The 13,591-nt window shown below is 53.6% G+C and overlaps 1 protein-coding gene across 1 annotated transcript in view; it reads right to left on the bottom strand.

Annotated features, from left to right (window-relative positions):
* Positions 1–2,912: 2,912 nt before the first annotated feature.
* SUGP1 (SURP and G-patch domain containing 1) overlaps positions 2,913–13,591 on the bottom strand; it is a 42,074-nt gene continuing 31,395 nt past the window's right edge. The window contains exons 9-14 of the mRNA XM_007995891.3: positions 6,507–6,613; positions 5,533–5,710; positions 5,032–5,138; positions 4,075–4,220; positions 3,311–3,440; positions 2,913–3,071 (exon numbers count right to left, since the gene is read on the bottom strand). Of these exons, the coding sequence (XP_007994082.1) occupies positions 3,045–3,071; positions 3,311–3,440; positions 4,075–4,220; positions 5,032–5,138; positions 5,533–5,710; positions 6,507–6,613 (695 nt within the window). The 3' untranslated portion in view covers positions 2,913–3,044. The remainder of the gene's footprint in view (positions 3,072–3,310; positions 3,441–4,074; positions 4,221–5,031; positions 5,139–5,532; positions 5,711–6,506; positions 6,614–13,591) is intronic.

Genomic DNA, 13,591 nt, shown 5'->3' with positions numbered 1-13,591 from the left:
TTCTAAACCCCTGCATTCCCCACCCAAAGATCAAGTGGGCATTGCCTGTGCGCGCTGATAGAGCAACCTCCAGCTCTTGGGCGCAAAATGCCTTTCAGTGGGCTTAGATTTGAGTTTTCACACAGTAGCCACCACAAATGTAAACGTGTTTCCAGGCAGGTGTGAAGTTTTTTTTTTTTTGAAAGGAAGCCTCACTCTGTCGCCCAAACTGGAGTGCAGTGGCCCGCCTTGAACTCCCAGCCTCAAGTGATCCTCCCACCTCAGCTTCCCAAGTAGCTGGGACTACAGGTATGCACCACCACGTGCAGCTAATTATTTTTTGTAAAGACAGGGGTCTCGATTTGTTGCCTAGGCTGGTTTCAAACTCCTGTGCTCAAGAGATCCTCCCACCTCAGCCTCCCAAAGAGCTGCGATTATAGGCGTGAGCCACCGCGAGGGGTCTTAGTGTGAGGCTCTGACTCCGGGGCTGTCCCTTTGCAGGCTAGTCCCGGGTTGAAGGTTCTTCATGTGGGGGAGAGGGTAGAAGGAAGGGGTTCTAGGGGCTGGGGGCTGAAATTAGAATATTGGGATGGAGCCAGTTTGGTGAAGAGTTTGGGAAGCGTGTTCCTGGCAGGGAGGAAAATGGCTTAGGCTTGGAAATGAGCAGCGGAAAGGAGGTCGGTTCTGCTGGGGTGTGATGAGAAGCCAGACAGCTGTGAGAGGCTGTGGGAGGTTTTGAACAGCTGGGAGGGGGCCGCAGTGTTGTCGGGGAGAATAAGGAGGAGACCATCTGTCTTTGTCACCCCTCCAACCACCCTCTGGCCCATGTGGAGTACTTGTGGATGCTGCAGACAGCAAGGTGAACCATGCCCACCTGACACCTACCCCACGGGAGCCCAGTCTGCAGCTGGCACAAATTCTAACCCCTACCCCTACCTCAGGCTCCTTCTGCATGCAGCCCCTTAGCGTGATGCCAACTGGGTCACAGGTCTTTCTCAACTGTGCCACAAGAGAGTCTTCTGGCCACAAGTCTGACTCAGCCTCCTTCCCCAGGTGCCCACTGCCCATGGGTGGTGTTCAGGTTCCCCTGGACTTTCCCCAACTTTAGCACAGTCAACACCCCCGAGGCCTGCTTTCTGTCTGCAAAATGAGCCTTCTTGTAAGCGTGTCCCAGCAACCCCTCCTCCAGGCAGCCCTGCCTGCCACCCCCACCCCATCTTCTCCACACAGGGTCAGGGTGTCTGTACCTGGCTCAGCCTAGGGGCCTGGCCTTGTCCCGTGTACAGGATGCACCTGCACACACACATAGCATTTGGAGGCCTCATCCCCTGCCAGGGGGTAAAGTCCATGTCCTGAGCCTGGTGAGCCTCCATGTCGCTGAGAACTGAGAAGTGACTTGGACAGCTGAATGCCTGGGACCAAGCCCCAGGATTCCCCGTCTCCTGAACCACTGGCTGCAGAGAGCTACCCTGCTATGCTCAGGGTCCTGGCCCACTGCCTTCTGGGCAGCCCCCATGTATGGGCACCCAGGCCAAGCCCACCAATGTTACTCCTTGCTCTGCCTCAACCACAGCATCAGGAGGGGACAAAGGGTGGCATGTCACCCCAGCCTTGGTTCTGCCACTGCCTCTGGCACCTCCCTGGTCTCAGACCCCAGTGAGACACTCTGCAGGCTGCCCCACCACGGCTCCCTGGTTCCTCAGTAGTAGCCTCAGACCTCGTCCCCAGCAGCCTGGCTGACTGGGGCAGATCTTGTCCACCTGGTCCCCACACAAACACAACAAAAACCCAGTGTTTGCTGTGTTTGCTGAATGGCTGTGTGAACACAGGCTGGCCCAGGAGCCCGACTCCACACCAAGCATGTGAATAGGGAGCCCCTGTTGCCCGCAGGAGCTGGGCAGCACCCACTGGGTGTGTGTGTGGGGGGATCGGGGGGAGGCAGATGGAAATGCAGATTCTCAGGGCCCTGCCCAACCAGCTAACTCAGCAGCTGCAGCTTAACAAGATCCTAGGGTGACTCAGGCACAAATGTGGGGCTCTGGCCCTGGGGCAGATGTGGAGGTCTTGGCACACACTGTGGCCCAGGGGACTACCCTCCTGCCTCCAAAACTCTGGCTCTGAGGCCCTTCCTTTCAGGAACTGTCTGACATGTTGGCATGGCACATCCATCCACACGGCTGTCCTCTAATGACACAAGCCCCAGGGACTCGTGTGCCTACAACACTGGTGGGACCTGAAGGGCCACAGCCATCACCTGTGTGCTGGGCCCTGCCAGCACCATCTGCCAGGAGAGCACACAGACGTGCCCAGAAGCCACCTGCCCTGTAGGTCTGAGGGAAGGCGGGGCCCTGCCTGGAGACCCCTCCCCAACCTCCCCTTGCAGCAGTGCTAGGCTGGGAAGTTCCTGACATTCCTTTAGCCCAGGAGTGGCCAGGTCTCCAGCTATTATTATTATTATTATTATTATTTGAGACAGAGTCTTGCTCTCTCGCCCAGGCTGGAGTGCAGTGGTGCAATCTCGGCTCACTGCAACTGCCTCCCAGGTTCAAGCAATTCTCCTGCCCCAGCCTCCTGAGTAGCTGAGACTACAGGTGTGCACCACCATGCCCAGCTAATTTTGTATTTTTAGTAGAGACAGGGTTTCACCATGTTGACCAGGCGGGTCTCGAACTCCTGACCTCCGGTGATCCGCCCGCCTCGGCCTCCCAAAGTGCTGGGATTACAGGCGTGTGACACTGCACCTGGCCTTCCAGCTTTATTATGCTGAGAACAGCTTTCTTCCTTCCTCCCCTCCAGTGCAACCCAAGCTGAGCAGGGATGGAGACTCCACAGGCCAAGAAGGAGAGCCCCGAGACAGCATCTTGTACTCCGTGCCCAGCCTGGTCCCGCTGCTAACAGGAGGGGCTTCCTGCAACAGGACCAGGCATCTGCGGTGGATGAGCACTGGGACTTTATTACACGGCACGGCACTTGTGACAACAGGAGGGGTGGGCAGAAATGCAGGCCGGAACATTCCACAGTCCAGGGACGGTTGGTCATTCAGAAAGTATGTATTTCCAGAACACTCAGTAGTAAGGCCGTCTAGGGTTGTTCTGCGGAAGGCAAAACAGGAGGAGGGGATTAGCGCTAAAGACAGCAGTTCCTCCTGTCCGGAACCTTCCGGGGGCAGCTGAGCTCGCACCCTTGAGGTGGCAGGGCAGGCTTGGGGGACAGGTGGGGGCTTGCTGGTGAGACCCAGCCTGGCTGGACTGGGGAAGGAAGGGAACCTTCTCTTCCTACCACCACCCTCTCCTGTCAACTGAGCAAAGGCAGCCCAGCCGGGCATGCGCACCAGGGGGTTGGGCCGGAAGCGGTAGGCCAGCATCATCCTCTTGCGGAAGGCCTCGTACTCGTCGTCCTCCTTGGAGAGTTCGGCTGGGCGGTCAATGCCGAAGCCGGCACCGTCCACTGTGGTGGTGCCCCTACAGGGAGGAGATGATGTGAGCAGGGGACTGGGCCAGTGTCAGTTAGAAGGGGCCTGGGGCCAGAACTCTGGGCAGGGGGGCCGAGCAGGGCTGGGCTGGGACGTATCTGCACAGAGAGAAGCCTGAACCTGAATGGTGAAGGAGGGGGAGACCCCGGGGGGGCCCAGGCCCCCGGGTCCCACACAGGAAGGAGGAGCCCACAGTGGAGGCTGTCGTAGCTCTTGGGATATTAGGATGGTTACTCAAGGACAGCCTCGAAGGGGGCACTCGGGGCCAGGGTCACACCTGAGAGAGCTCCTGCCCATCTCTGGGACTGGTTTCGCACTCATGGGGAATTCTAACGAGGCCCTTCACAAGGCCGACAGGGCCTGACCCATCTGTACCCACACCCACCCCACCTGGCCTGGAGATACTCAAGAGGGGACAGAAGGAGGCCCTGGGACTGGGGAGGACCCAGCCCATACAGCCTCCTGCACTGCAGGTTTGTGCCTGACAGGGGTGTGCAGTGGGGTACTGTGATCATTTTGCCACAAGGGAAAAGTGATGACATAAAGGGGTGGGAATGGGGAGGTGGTGGGGGAGCCACGGACCCTGAGTTCATGGTCACGCCCTCCAACAGGGCCACACTCACTTGTTCACCGGGTTCTTGATACCCTGGCCTTCCGAACCCAGCCCTTCGCCCTCTTTCCAGCCCATCTTCATCAGCATCTGGTAGCCAATGTTCTCCACAGTCAGCTTGAACTCCTTGTACTCCGAGTAGTCAGGCTCGCGGCCCTCCTACAAGGTGAAGAGGCAGCTGTCACCTAACAGGGCTGGGGCTGTGGTGGCCCCCAAATCCAACCTTCTGCCTTTGGTTTCAATCAGTGCTGGGACCAGTGGCCCATCTGCCTCCCTCTCACCAGATCAGACTTGTTGATAACAGATCAAGCTCCTCCTGCTTCTCAGGGTCCCCTGGGCCTTAGCGCCACACTGTGCACCAAGCTCCCTGGTGGCCAAGTCAAAAGGGCAAGAGAAAGAGTTACACAGGCCTTATCCACCTGAGATAAAGCAATGGTTCATTGGCAAAGAGAAGCCCTGTGTTCATGTCCTGAGAGCAATTTGTTGTACAAGGTCCTAATAAAAGATGGACAGCGAGGTTAGCACCTTGCTGATGAGGCTATCAGGCCCTGAACAGTTTTATAAAAAAACCTCAAAAAGATAATGGGGGACGTGCCGTGTCAGCCCTCTCCCCTCAGGAGCCCAACAGCAGCAGAGGCAGAATGTTAAGCTCTGGTTCTGGAGAGGCCAGTCCGTGGGGACTTTTGCCGGAGAAACACTTTGCCTGTAAACTGCACTTAATTGGCTCCACTGGAAGCAGAATTTACCCCGCAGCCCCAGGAAATGTTTCTGAGGCGGCAGCTGAGCTGCTGTTTGCTAATTCCCTACACAGACAGCGCCTGTCATTAACAGATGCCTCCCACAGCGAGAGAGCCTGGCTCCCGCTGTGATCGAGGGTAGCTAGGCTACTTTGGGCGCCTGCAGGGTGAGGCGGCTATAGGAGGGACTGGCACGTAGCAGAGGCTGGAGCCGGGGGCCCCTCCTGGCTCACCTTCAGGGCCTTGAAGGTCTCCATAAACTTCTCCAGCTCGTCTGGAGGCAGGAAGTCTCCGATGAAGTGCTTGCCCCGGCCCATCTTTGTCAGTTGCTCGGCCCATTCTGCTCAGAGAAGCACAAAGGTGAGAAGAGGGAGAAGCAGGAAGGAGGGGAGTGGGCCTGGTGGCTCCCAGGCAAAGGTATGAGACTCAGTGGGAGCCGGGGAAGGAGGCGGCTGGGCCATGACCCCAGCCCGAGCCTCGGCCAGGCAGCCCAGCATTCAGTGAACCCTGTGTGGCTCTCCACCCTAACGATGACAGGACCGCTCCTTTCACCACGGAGAAAACTAGGACCCAGAAAGACTGAGCCTCTTACTCCAGGCCTCACAGCCACAAGGGGCAGGCAGGGGGCTGAACCAGGACGGCAGCTCAAGACCACGTGGGACACCTCCAGGTAACCTTCCAGGGCAGGTGAGGGGGGCCACACCCAGCCCAGCCCGCCCCGCTGTGCCACGCACCCCTGGTCTTGTCCATCTCCATGCGCCGCAGTTGGTGCTCCCAGGTGCCCAGCTCGCTGTCCACCTCCTCATCGCTGTCGTAGCCGTGCTGGTGCTGCTGCACTGCCTTTTCCCACAGCAGCTGCATGTCCTGCATGGCCCGCTTGTGCTGCATGATCATGTCGTACATCTGCTGCATCTGCAGGGCACACTCACCAGTGAGCCAGGGAACTGCGCAGTGGCCTGCCAGAGCCCCCGCCCCCGCTCCCCACCTCCAGTGCAGGGCGTGCCCCCGCCAGAACCTGGCTCATCTGAACCCCTTGGGCAGGGCTGGAGCAAGGATTCAGGCAAGTACTGAGTACTGCCCTGGGTTCTCTAAATCCCGGTGTGGAGCACGGAGGACCTCTTGGCCACTGAATGAGGGTGACCCAGGGCCCTGACCCCTGGAAGAGTCAAGGGTGATGTGACGGGGCTGTGGGCCTGGAGGAGGGGTCAGAGTGAGCTGACCCCAGGCACTGACAGGCAGGTGCCTGCAGCTCCTCAGGGGAGCCAACACCGACACTGCCCAACGCCAACCGGGTGGCCTCAAGTCCCTCAGGGAGCCCTGTGCTGACCAGGACAGTCTTGCGCTAGACACAAGAGGACTGTGGACAGAGAACATCAATGGAGACTATCCCATAGGGACCAGCCCTGGAGCGCAGCGAGAAGCAGCCACAAAGCTGAGGCCAGGGATCACAGACCACCGGGGCTGCCTCAAGGGTCAACAGTCTCCCAGGCAGCCTGAGAGGCCATTCAAATGCAGGGGGGGTGGCATGCCACCTACTGGGGCAGGGGGACATGCCTGCCTGGCAGCCTCCCCACTGGCCATGGGTTCCACCTGAATGCAGGAGCTTGGCGAGCACATGAACCCCTGTGACCACTGCACCTGAGGGTAGAGGATGACACTCTTTGGGGACCGACCATACCTGTCCCCTTGTCCCCACAGTCAGTCTTACCTCCTGCTGCTCTTTCAGCTGCTTCTTCTGGGCGTCCGACAGCTCTGTGACGCCCACTAGACCCACAGGCTTCCCCTTCTCATAGCCAAGTCCCTTGAGGTCCTGAACTGGAAACCAAAGACACAGGGCAGTCAGCGCCTGACAGGTGCACCCCGATCTCGCTCTCACACTGGAGTGTGCTGTGAGTCTCACGCCTTCAGGACACTCCAGGCACACAGGGCCCTCACATCATGACTGTCAGTGCTACACGGTACGTGAGAGCCTTGGGGCCGTGCTGTGTGCTGCTATGTGCACCCCCGCATCTTATGTCCTTGTGACCTCTCCAGCCAGGCTCTACGCATCACCGCATTACAGATGTGGACACCAGGAATCAGAGGTTCGGGGACTCACATAGCTAATGAGTGACAGGGCAGGAATTTGCAGAGCTGGAGACAAGAGGGCTGAGACGGAGTGTGGGCAGCATGCATGGACGCACTCACAAGCCGGCTCTCAGAAGGCAGCCCCGTTGCTAACAGACACCAGGTGTAAGTGCGCACAGATTCAGAGTCTGGCGTAAGACTCAGCTGTGCGACTCCCTTAGCTCCTTCAGGGGAGGCAGCCAACCATCCTCAGAGCAGCTGACATTTAATTTGGCATTAGCTGTGGAACCTGGCAGGCGCCAGTAACACTGACACATAGAAAGATGCTGCAACGGCCCCATCCAGGCGACAGAAACCACCATCCCTCGGGCGGTACGGTGATTCCAGGGGGAGAAGGTGAGCAGAGGGGTGTAGCAGGTCCTCTGGGAAGGGAAAAGACTTGGGTCCTTCCAGCTCATCAACACTCGGGCTTTGTGAGTAAGAATAGCCCACATTTGCACTCTTAGTCCTTCCTCGGTTTACGAGGCACTGAGGGATGTGGGGGAGCCCTGTGGGGGAAATGCAGGAGCTGAAGTCTGAGCATCTGGTTGAGTGCCTTAGAGCAGGCCAAAGGCCCTTTCCCCCAGGTCCACTCCACCACATGAGTGGGAGGGTGAGGTCTACCACACTCCCTGAGGACATGGATCAGTGGGACTTGAACCTGGGCCTCAGACTTTGGAGCCTGTTCTGTCTAGCTAGGCCACAGGGCAGCTTCTTCACCCGCTGGGTGTCTCAGAGCTGGGGTGTGTGCGCATTGAAGCACCTGGATCTAAGCACTAGGGTCTGGCACTTGAGTGACAAACCAATCCTAGGTACCCTCCACCCTGGCTGGAGTTGCTGGCTATAGCCCTGGTAAGCATAAGAATCTTCATTCAGTAGCTTTTCTCCTTGACCTAGAATCTCTGAGGCCCTTGGGGCCAGGGAGGCACTGAGCAAGCAACCATCCCTGAGTTGGACAAGCAGGTCCAAGAGGCTGGCCACCTGACCTGGGAAGGCTGCCTTCCCTCTTGGGGTCCTGTCCTCATCTTGCAAACACAGGTGATGGTGCCACACAACAGGGCACGTCAGACTCCTCCATGCACCTGTGTGTCGAGCGCTGGTGAAGCTGGAGTGAGGGGGTGTTTCTGCTCACAGTGCAGGCTGCATAGCTGCACAGTGGGGCGCCATACAACATGAGATAGTGGCTGTCAGTCACTGTCATCTGCAAAATGCAATAACAAGAGACTACCCCCCAATCCTTGTAGGTTTGGTAAGAAAATGAGAGACCAGGCCGGGCGCGGTGGCTCACGCCTGTAATCCGAGCACTTTGGGAGGCCAAGGCGGGTGGATCACAAGGTCAGGAGATAGAGACCACGGTGAGACCCCGTCTCTACTAAAAACACAAAAAATTAGCCGGGTGCGGTGGCGGGCGCCTGTAGTCCCAGCTACTCAGGAGGCTGAGGCAGGAGAATGGCATGAACCCGGGAGGCGGAGCTTGCAGTGAGCCGAGATCGCGCCACTGCACTCCAGCCTGGGCGACAGACAAGACTCTGTCTCAAAAAAAAAAAAAAAAAAAAAGAAAGAAAATGAGAGACCAGGCCATACACTGGCCCTCCCTGAAATTATGAAATTGCTGCTAAGAAGGGAGAGGTGAAAAGGTGATTGTGCAAAACTGTGGTAATTATTGTGCTTACCATTATCCATCTCTTGAACTTTTTTTTTCCCCCCGAGATGGAGTCTTGCTCTGTTGCCCAGGCTAGAGTGCAGTGGCGTGATCTTGGTTCACTGCAACCTCCGCCTCCCAGGATCAAGCAGTTCTCCTGCCTCAGCCTCCCGAGTAGCTGGGACTACAGGCAGTGGCACCACACCCGGCTAATTTTTGTATTTTTAGTAGAGATGGAGTTTCACAATATTAGTCAGGCTAGTCTCGAACTCCTGACCTCAGGTGATCCGCCCACTTCGGCCTCTCAAAGTCCTGGGATTACAGGCGTGAGCCACCATATCTGGCCTGAACTTTCTATGACAAGAAAGAATCCAAGTACTGGCTGGGAGTGGTGACTCATGCCTGTAATCCCAGCACTTTTGGAGACTGAGGTGGGAGGATGGCTTGAACCCAGGAGTTTGAGACCAGCCTAGGCAACACAGCAAGACCATCTCTATTTATGTATTAAAAAAAAAAAAAAGCTCACTTCAGACCCAAAAACACAAATTCAGTCAGGAATCACTTCATGGAGGGGACCATTCTGGAAATGCATCATTAGGCGCTGTTGCCAATGTGTGAGCATCATAGATTGTACCTCCACAAACCTAGATGCTACCGCCTACTGCACACCTACACTAGATATTACAGTTGACCTTGAATTATATGGGTTTGAACTACACAGGTCCACTTAATATGCTGATTTTTTTCAATGAATATATTGAAGAAATTTTTGGAGATTTGCAACAATTCGAAAAAAGTCAGATGAACCACATAGCCTAGAAATACTGAAAAAAAATTAAGAAAAAGTTAGGTGTATCACGAATGTATAAGATATATGTAGACGCTAGTCTGTTTTATCACTTAGTACCATAAAACATATACACAATGCAGAAAGTTAAACTTTATCAAAACTTATGCACACAGACTGTATGTAGTGTGTTTTGCAGTCCAGAGAAATGTAAACAAACGTAAAGTAGCAGTTTAAATATTTTTTTTTTTTTTTTCTGAGACGGAGTCTTGCTTTGTCACCCAGGCTGGAGTGTAGTGGCACAATCTCGGCTCACTGCAACCTCCACCCCCCAGGTTCAAGTAATTCTCCTGCCTCAGCCCACCAAGTAGCTGGGACTACAGGCGCCTGCCACCATGCCCAGCTAGTTTTTTTTTTTTTTTTTTTTTTTTGAGATGGAGTCTCACTCTGTCATCCAGGCTGGAGTGCAGTGGTACGATCTCGGCTCACTGCAACCTCCGCCTCCTGGGTTCAAGAGATTCTCCTGCCTCAGCCTGTCAAGTAGCTGGGACTATAGGCACACGCCACCACACCCAGCTGATTTTTGTATTTTTAGTAGAGACAGGTTTTCACAATACTGGCCAGGCTGGTCTCGAACTCCTGACCTCGTGATCCGCCTGCCTCAGCCTCCCAAAGTACTGGGATTACAGGCGTGAGCCACCGTGCCCAGCCAACTTTTGTATTTTTAGTAGAGGTGGGGTTTCACCATATTGGCCAGGCTGGTCTCGAACTCCAACCTTATCATCTGCCCACCTCGGCCTCCCAAAGTGCTGGGATTACAGGCGTAAGCCATCGCACCCAGCAGATTAAATCTTAACTGCATAACATTAGCTGTACTGCACACTGTACTACTGTAATCATTTTGTAATCTCCTGTTGCTATTGTAATGAGCTCAAGTGTTGAGAATATCTGCTTAAAACACCACGTGATGCTAATCATCTCTGCGTGAGCTGTTTGTCCCTTTAGTAAACTGCATATTGCAGTAGAGACATCTCTCAGGGTTCTCAAGTATTTTTTGGGTTTAGTGCAATATAGTAAACCTTGAATAACATCATGGGTCCCATAAAAAGTGCCACTAGTCAAGCACCTGTAGTCCCAGCTTCTCGGGAGGCTGAGGGAGAATTGCTTGAACCCGGGAGGAGGTTGCAGTGAGCCTAGAGGATGCCATTGCACTCCAGCCTGGGTGACAGAGCAAGACTCCATCTCCAAAAAAGTGCCACTAGTGATGGCAGAAGTGCTCCCAAGAAGCAGAGAAAACTCAAAACATTACCAGAAACAGTTGAATTATTTGATATGTGCCATAGATTGAGGTCTACAACTGCAGTTGCCCACCATTTCAAGATAAATGAATCCAGCATAACAACCATTGTAAAAAACAAAACAAAACAAAAAAACAGAAAAGGAAATTGGTGAAGCTGTTGTTGTAGCTATGTCAACTTTGTACTTTCTGTGAAGTAACTTATTATCTCATTTTGAAAATGCAGTTTTTATGTGTATAGGACTGATATCAGAATGACACACCTACAGAATGACACACCTACAGGGTGTGTCATACGATTTAAGAAAAAAGTAAAGTCACTATGTGACAATTCAGAACAAAAGGAAGGCGAAGGATTGAAAGCTGGAGAATGTAATGGCAGCAAAGGATGGTTTGATAAGTTTAGAAAGAGGTTTGGCTTTAAAAAGATGTCAAGATAACAGGAGCAACAGCTTCTGCCCACCTAGAGGTGGCAGATGAGTTCCCAGATGCCATTAAGAAAATCATTGAGAAGGAAAGATATGTATATGCTCAAACAGGTTTTTCTTTGAGATGTAGTCTCACCCAGGCTGGAGTGCAGTGGAGTGATCCTGGCTCACTGCAACCTCTGCCTCCTGGGTTCAAGCGATTCTCCTGCCTCAGCCTCCCAAGTATCTGGGATTACAGGAGCCTGCCACTATGCACGGCTAATTTTTTGTATTTTTAGTAGAGATGAAGTTTCACCATGTTGGCCAGGCTGGTCTCGAACTCCTGACCTCAAGTTATCTACCTACATTGGCCTCCCAAAGTGCTAGGATCACAGGCATGAGCCACTGTGCCCAGCCTCAAACACGTTCTTTAATGCAGACATAAGTGCCCTATTTGGGGTGGGGGAGTGGGGGAGCCAAAAAAGACATTTATTAGTAAGGAAGAGGAGCAAACATCGGAATTTGTTGTCCAGGTTGGAGTGCAATGGCGTGAACGTGGCTCACTGCAGCTTCAATCTTCCAGGCTCAAGCAAACCTCTCACCTCAGCCTTCTGAATAGTTGCGACTACAAGTGCACACTGCCACACACCTAGCTAATTTTTGTGTTTTTCTGTAGAGATGGGGTTTTCTCATGTTGCCCAGGCTGATCTCAATTCTGGCCTCAAGCGATCTGCCCGCCTCGGCCTCCCAAAGTGCTGGGATTACAGGCATGAACCACCACACCTGGCCAAGCACCAGAACTTAAGGCAGGATAACGCTACTGTTTTGTGCAATTGCAGTTGGGTTTATGATCAGGGCTGCCCTTACCTATGAAGCTGCTAACCCCTGAGCCTTGAAGGGAGAAGACAAACACCAGCTGCCAGTCTTCTGGTTATACAAGAAAGCCAGGGCAGGACAGCCATGGTGGCTCACACCTATAATCCAACACTTTGAGAGGCCAAGGCAGGAGGTAAAAAGGCCTGGACAACAAAAATTATTTTTCTAGATTGGTTTGCCCCTGAAATCAGGAAGTACCTTGCTAGTGACTGCTTATTTTTTTGTTGTTGTTGTTTGTTTTTTGTTTTTTTTTTTTTGAGACGGAGTCTCGCTCTGTCGCCCAGGCTGGAGTGCGGTGGCCAGATCTCAGCTCACTGCAAACTCCGCCTCCCGGGTTTACGCCATTCTCCTGCCTCAGCCTCCCGAGTAGCTGGGACTACAGGCGCCCGCCACCTCGCCCGGCTCGTTTTTTGTATTTTTTAGTAGAGACGGGGTTTCACCGTGTTCGCCAGGATGGTCTCGATCTCCTGACCTCATGATCCGCCCGTCTTGGCCTCCCAAAGTGCTGGGATTACAGGCTTGAGCCACTGCGCCCGGCCACTAGTGACTGCTTGTTAAAGTTATTTTGATATTGGACAATGCCCCTGGCCACCCAGAACTTCATGAGTTTAACACTGAAGGCATCAAAGTGGTCTACTGCCTCCAAACAAGGTCTCTACTTCAGCCTCTAGATTGGGGGGTCGTAAAAACCCTCAAGGCTCATTACACACGTACTCTATGGAAAAGGATTATCAAAGCTACAGAAGAGAACTTCAGCAGAGCGAACATTATGAAAGTCTGGAAGGGTTACACCACTGGAGAGGCCATCAAGCCTGAAACAATAAATTCCTGCTGGAGAAAACTGTCTTCAGATGTGCACGACTTCATGGGATTTATAATAGAGCCCATGAAGGAAATCATGAAAGAGATTGTAGAGACAGCAAAAAAGGGTAGAGGGTGAGGGATTTCAAGAGATAGATCTTGGAGAAATTTAAGAACTAACAATCTGGAAGTGGGTGGCTCATGTCTGTGGTCCCAAATGCTTGGGAGGCTGAGGTGGGGAGATCACTTGAACCCAGGAGTTTGAGTCCAGCCTGGACAACATAGCAAGACTGTCTCTATAAAAAATTAAAAATAAAAAATTTTAAAAAGTAGGTCTGGCCGGACACGGTGGGTCACACCTATAATCCCAGCACTTCGGAAGCCCAAGGCAGGGGGATCACCTGAGGTCAGGAGTTCGAGAGCAGCCTGGCTAACATGGCGAAACCGCATGTCCACTAAAAATACAAAACTAGCTGGCTGTGGTGGCACATGCCTGGGCGACAGTGCAAGACTCCATCTCCAAAAAAAAAAAAAAGCCAAAAACAAAAAAAACAAAAATAGGCCGGGCGAAGTGGCTCACACCTGTAATCCCAGCACTTTGGAAGGCTGAGGCAGGTGGATCATTTGAGGTCAGGAGTAAGAGACCAGCCTGGGCAACACGGTGAAACCCTGTTTCTACTAAATACAAAAATTAGCCCAGTATGATGGCACACACTTGTAATCCAAGCTGCTTGGGAGACTGAGCTGGGAGCACAGAGGCTGCAGTGAGCCGAGATCGTCCCACTTCACTCCAGCCAGGGCGACAGAGTGATACCGGTCTCAAAACACAGGCGAGGCGCGGTGGCTCACACCTGTAATCCCAGCACGTTGGGAGCTG

Source organism: Chlorocebus sabaeus, chromosome 6 (genome assembly GCF_047675955.1).
Source record: "Chlorocebus sabaeus isolate Y175 chromosome 6, mChlSab1.0.hap1, whole genome shotgun sequence".
NCBI classification, from domain to species: Eukaryota; Metazoa; Chordata; class Mammalia; order Primates; family Cercopithecidae; genus Chlorocebus; species Chlorocebus sabaeus.
Note: the sequence above shows the minus strand (reverse complement) of the source record. Positions and strands in the feature narration are given on the sequence as shown.